Raw genomic sequence first — 6,000 nt, 5'->3', positions numbered from 1 at the left:
GAAATCCTGCGTTTGCCACTGCCGCCCTAAACAACATTTGTTATTATTATGATTATTATTTACGTATGTAACTATGTATTGTTTATAAAGTCTTTTACCAGGAAGAAACAGAGCGAGAGTCACATCTCGTTCCATGTGCGTCCTGGAAAGAGAGAACATAACAAAGACTGTACGTGAGCTGTCATTGGAGGCGCCGCTGTCCTGTGTACAGTGCTGGGGAAGCGGCCTATCTGTGTAGGGCAGGAGTCACAAGAACTGCGCCCTCCCCACGGGGCGCATCACACAGAGAAGTGCGGCGCTGCTGCTGTCACCAGGAGCCCCGGCCTTAGCCCCGCCCACATATCTGGGTGTTTCCCGGGCGCGGGCCGCTATTGGTGCACGGGCTGTTTATCGCGTGTGACACCGCCGCGTGCTGCACTGGCGGATTGGCTGCGGCGTTGTGTGACGATGGGAGGCCGGGTGTGGGGCCGCCCATAATAAAATACCAGGAATTGGAAGGAGAATAAGGTTATATTGGCCGGGACGGAATAAGAGGCATTAGACGCTGCTGGCTGAGTGACACTGAGCGCCTACAGGTAGCAGGTATACATGACTACGGCGGCCAGAGGGAGCGGGCAGCAGCCAGGCGGCATGGCTCTATACAGGGCTCCTTAGCTGATGGGAGTGGGTGGGAGAGGGTTACTGTGCCAGGGTGAGCCCGGGGGTGATGAGGGCAGCAGCAGCGCTGTGTGATGGGTGACCGGGCAGTGTGAGTGACATGTGGCCTCTTCTCCCGCAGCACGGAGTCTCGGACATGTTTCCCCTGGACTCTTCCTGGAACATCTCCTTTGCTGGCTGCGGCTTCCTGGGAATATACCATATCGGGGTGGCCAGCTGCCTGAAGGAACACGCACCCTTCCTGGTGGAGAATGCCAGAAACATCTACGGGGCTTCTGCCGGTGCCCTCACTGCCACAGCTCTAGTCAGCGGTGCCTGCCTGGGTGAGTGTGACTGGCAGCACTGCGGCTCTTTCTTCCCCTCTATCACCTCTCTCTCCCTCCCATCTCCCTCTCCCCCCCTCTCTCTGTCCCCTTTTCTTTCTCCCTTTCTTCTCTCCCCTTTTCTCTCCTTTCCCTCCTATCTCCTTATTTCTGCCCCCACTGTCAATCTTTCTCTCCATTTCTGCCCCCTTCTCTCTCTCTCTCTCTCTCTCTCTCTCTCTCTCTCTCAGAGATGCATCAAGCCGTGGGGAGAGATAAAGTGCAGAAGTTGGCCAAAGCTACCAATCAGTTTCTGTAATTTATCTAGCAGTTATTGAAATATACCCCCCAACCGTCCCGCTTTGGGCTGGACAGTTCCAGTTTCATGCACCGCCCTACCCACGGGCCACAATATCCTGTGGGTGGGGGAATTTGGAGGAGCACTATGTGGAGCAGCAGGTGAATAGATGCAGGGTTGTCACACCCCTTCCTGCAAGGCCATGGTCCTTTTTTCAGCGCAGGTGTATCTCTCTCCACTTCTGCCCTCTCTGCCTCTCTCCTTCGGTCTATCTGTATGCCTCTCTATTTCTGACCCAACTGTTTATTTGTCTGTGTCTCTCCTCTCCTTTCCTTACTCCATTTATGCTCCACTCCTCTGTCTCATAGGGGGACATTCACTAAGCAGTGATAAGAGCGGAGAAGTGAGCCAGTGGAGACGTTGCCCCATCAACCAATCAGCTGCTCTGTATAATTTTATAGTATGCAAATTATAGATGTTACTTCAGTGCTGATTGTTTGCCATGGGCACTTCTCCACTGGCTCACTTCTCTGCTCTTACCACTACTTCGTAAATGTCCCCGTGATTATTTTCCCTCTTCAATTTTCTCTCTCACCCCCTATCTTTCCCTCTGTATGCCTGTCTCTCCCCCCCCCCCCCCTCTCTTTATATTCCATTGTAATATGTTTGTTATTTATAATGTAGAGCAGGAACCCTTTGTTTTGTGTGTATCATGATGTAGTGATTCAACAAATGACAGAGATGATACATATGTTACACATAATACATGTTTCTGTTTACTCACTTAATTAAATATCACATGCTGCTTATGATTTGTTTCCTGATAAATTGAAGGAAGAAAAAAAAACATAACAAAAACCAGCTTATAGATCATATTTCAATACATAAATGAAAATAAACAGGGGTACATATTATATTAATGTAGTCATATCACATATCCAGCAGCAAGCCAGCATGAAGATATATGTACAGATAAGTACTAGATGCAGATAATTTCTATTAAAGTAAAGGCCAGTACTCACCGGGCGATGCGGGAGAGATGTGTGCTGACGGGGGGGGGCTTCATTTCACCCAGCAGGTGAAGTGAGCGACCTGCTATCGCTGTCAGGGCTACACACACAAAGTTAAGGGGGGTAGTCACGGAGCGATCGCTGCTTAAAATCTAAGCAATATGACTAGATTGCTTAGATTTAAGCATGATCGCTCCGTGACTACCCCCTTTAACTTTGGGTATGTCTGAAGAGATACTTCTGTGATAAAAGGTTAATTAGTAACAAACTTATTTTCTGACCCATTGCATGTTTCCAGTGTGTCCCGGTGATGACACTGAGAAAGTAGACGAATGAGGCCCTAAGTAACCCCCAAAAATGTGGTTTGATCATTTAGACCCAATGTCCATCCTAATGGACAACGATTTGCCAGCGTTGTAGCTCGTACACCAAAATATTTAGATTCGTTCCAATTCGATATTTTGATATTCTAGCATCTCCAATTACTGTTTGCATAACGATTTTGCCAAAATTCAATTGATAACGGACGTCGTTTTACTTGTAAAGTGGGACACTCCCCTTGTGGCATTCTTTCTGGGTAAAGCCATCTTTCAAACACGCAGCAACCGTTACACGCGTGTGCTGCCATCTGCCGGAAAATGCTCACAGTATTTTTGTACATTTGTATGGACTTTGGGATTTGAATGGCAACTATCCTCACAATACAGTCTATGCAATACATTTTTATTAATGTCCATTTAAATCAGGTATGGAGAACCTTCGGCCCTCCAGCTGTTGTTAAATACATATCCCAGCATGCCCTGCAACAGTTTTAGCATGGCCTAATAGCAAAACGGTAGCAAAGCATGCTGGTATGTGTAGTTCAACAACAGCTGGAGGGCCAAAGGTTCCCCACCCCGGATTTAAATGGTCAAGGGGTCATAAAGGGTTAAGTAGTTTAGAACTATGCTGATCTCAATGTTTCATGGGGCATTGCAGGTATTAAAACGGGTTCACTACGATATGCCGACGGTCGGGCTCCCGGCGACCAGCATACAGGCGCCGGGAGCCCGACCGCCGGCTTACTGACAGTGTGGCGAGCGCAAATGAGCCCCTTGCGGGCTCGCTGCACTCGCCACGCTATTTTATTCTCCCTCCAGGGGGTTGTGGACCCCCACGAGGGAGAATAAGTGTCGGTATGCCGGCTGTCGGGATCCCGGCGCCGGTATACTGTGCGCCGGGATCCCGTCAGTCTGCATACTGAAGACCACCCATTAAAACAGTTTGCAGCCTGTTTGCTATTAAAATAGTAATGTTATACAATAAAATGCAGGAACATAAAAATCCTTCACTCTATGCACAAACTTAATTTAGCGTTATAGTTCTCCTATCACCACAATGCATTGCGTCTGGTGCGCTAGTAACATAATAATCCTTTAAATATGTATATTCACTAATTTACTATAGTCTGTGTTTGTATCACAGACAAAACATAAGCTAGTGACCTTAGAGTATGATGACAAAGCAGATCTATATACAGACTACATGCGTAGCATGCATATGAGAGACAGCATATTTCTGTCTACTCAGTCCCACTGTTAGTGCTGCTTACTGATTTATAATGTAGCCTGAATCACAAATGTATGATTATTTTTGTCTGTGTCAATGTTTGCTGTTCTATTATGCGATGTGGCTGAGTATCTGTTTCTTTTATTCTAAACCTGACTTTTAGCATAAAGGTGGAATCTGTCTAGAAACCCAGTGGTTTCCAAACCTTTTTGAATCACGGAGCCCTCGAGTATCAGAATTGTTTTCACGGCACCCGTAGGCTAAAGGTTTCTTATTGAGAAATTTAGAAAGCAATATTAAATCAAGTAAATTGTGTTTATATGTCATTCTTAGGCTCAGTTGTGGGGTGAGAGACAGGATTTGCCTGTGTTTGTCCACATATGTTGTGATTGGCAGCCACCAGCACTGGTTTTGCCTATTACATTGACCATAAATAATTTGAATTGGTCTTGGACCACCAATCCAAGGCACCCCTCCAAGTGCGCTGGGGCACCCCAGGGTGCCATAGCACACAGTTTGAGAGCCACTGTAGTAACCTATGAATAACATTAGTTGTGATACTTAAGGGATTGCAACTCTTGATTGCCCATTACCTAATTCAAAAGCTATATTGAGTATATAGAAAAGTAAAGAAAAAATGGCAATTCTATAAACTAGGCTACACTGCTGCTTTCCTGATACAATTGTTTGGTTAGCTGTTAAGGGTCGTACTGACGGGGAGATTTCCCCAGAGATGTGTGCTGAGTGGTCTGTATACTCTCTGGTATTGGTAACAGCTATCTGAATGGTTGTAGGTCAGAATTTTATTTCAGTTACAAACGAGTAATATTCATCAAAGCTTGGAAATAGATAAAGCACTAAAAAATCAGCTTCTAACTCATGTTACAGGCTGTGTTTGAAAAATGACAGTTAGGAGCTGATTGGTAAGTGCTTTATTTCTTTCCACTTTATCTCTCTCCATACTTTGATAAATGCCCCCCATCACATATAGATACATTTACATGTTATTAAGAGTTTTGTTCAGTCCTTGAGCGCCAATGCTTGCCTCTGTGTATATGTATAGTATTCCTCTAATAGGGTGCGGTGTACTATAGCATTTTCAGATGTACTTACCTCCGTCCGCCAGGTCTCCACTGCGCAGGCCTATAGAAGCCTATGGGGCTTCTTCCGCAATGCATTGTGGAGAGGGTTCCGTCACGGAACACTCCCAGAATCCCCCGCGGCTGCCACTGGTCTGCACATGCGCAGATGGACTCCCGGGTCATATACATTGCAAAGGACAGCTCTTATCGGGAGAGTTGTCCTTTGCGATACTAATCCCACCCTCAATCTTTATTTGCTGGTTCTATAAAAGTTTACCTTATAGTGTATAAAGTAATTTGCTCTTGGAATCCACTGCAGTGTAATAATGACTGCTTTGACTGGAGATCTGAGCACAAAACTTGAGCTGCAGAAAGAAATAATTGCATTGGGAAATCACCTCAGAGTTCATTTACATTAGATAACTGAAATCATGATTAGTAGGCATGGGAAAATGGTAGAGATATTGTGTGGCGACAACTATCTTCAGGGAAAATTTAGGAGAAAAAAAAAATAGTTTGACTGAAAAAACAATGGACATCTGAATGAGACTGAGGCTGTAATCAGACAGCAAAAATCCCCTGCTGTATAAAAATAAAATTGTAAAGGTGAAATGTAGGACCTTTGAGCCAATGCTCTGAAAATACAACTGCAGTCAGTAGATTGTCCTTCTGTCCCAGAATAACCTGGAAGAGACCTACTCATGAGAGAGCTGGCAATTTAATGAATTGCAATATCATAACCTGGAACAGCTTGCAGATATGCTGTCACACAGCATTAATCAGTTGTACAAAAAATACCCTTTAAGGGATCTGCATCAGAAAACTAATTGCCTAATTGCCCGTTGTTCCATTAGGTTTTTCAATGGTCTTTTTTTTTTTTTTTCCTTCCTCTCTCTCTCTCTCTTTTTTTTTTTTTTTTTTTTATCTATCTATCATGTAGCAAAATGGCTGCCAGGTCAGGCTTGCCTCTCGGAAACGTAAAGATCTGTGGTGTTATTACAGATCTTAGAAGACCTAAATTGAGCACATTGGAGGAAAGATGTATCAAGCCTTGGAGATAGATAAAATGGAGTAGTTGCCTAAAGCAACCAATCAGCTGCTAC

The 6,000-nt window shown here is 44.9% G+C and overlaps 1 protein-coding gene across 2 annotated transcripts in view; it reads left to right on the top strand.

Moving 5' to 3' along the window:
• Positions 1–415: 415 nt before the first annotated feature.
• PNPLA2 (patatin like phospholipase domain containing 2) overlaps positions 416–6,000 on the top strand; it is a 50,263-nt gene continuing 44,678 nt past the window's right edge. Inside the window, exons 1-2 of one of the 2 annotated variants that reach the window (XM_063944773.1) lie at positions 416–575; positions 779–980. In XM_063944773.1, the coding sequence (XP_063800843.1) occupies positions 794–980 (187 nt within the window). In that variant the 5' untranslated portion in view covers positions 416–575; positions 779–793. Of the gene's footprint in view, positions 583–778; positions 981–6,000 lie in introns of both variants that reach the window. The other variant, XM_063944772.1, reaches the window with a different exon arrangement.

Source organism: Pseudophryne corroboree, chromosome 11 (assembly GCF_028390025.1).
Source record: "Pseudophryne corroboree isolate aPseCor3 chromosome 11, aPseCor3.hap2, whole genome shotgun sequence".
Classification (NCBI taxonomy): domain Eukaryota; kingdom Metazoa; phylum Chordata; class Amphibia; order Anura; family Myobatrachidae; genus Pseudophryne; species Pseudophryne corroboree.
The sequence above is the reverse complement of the archived record's forward strand: the minus strand, read 5'-3'. Positions and strand labels throughout refer to the sequence as shown.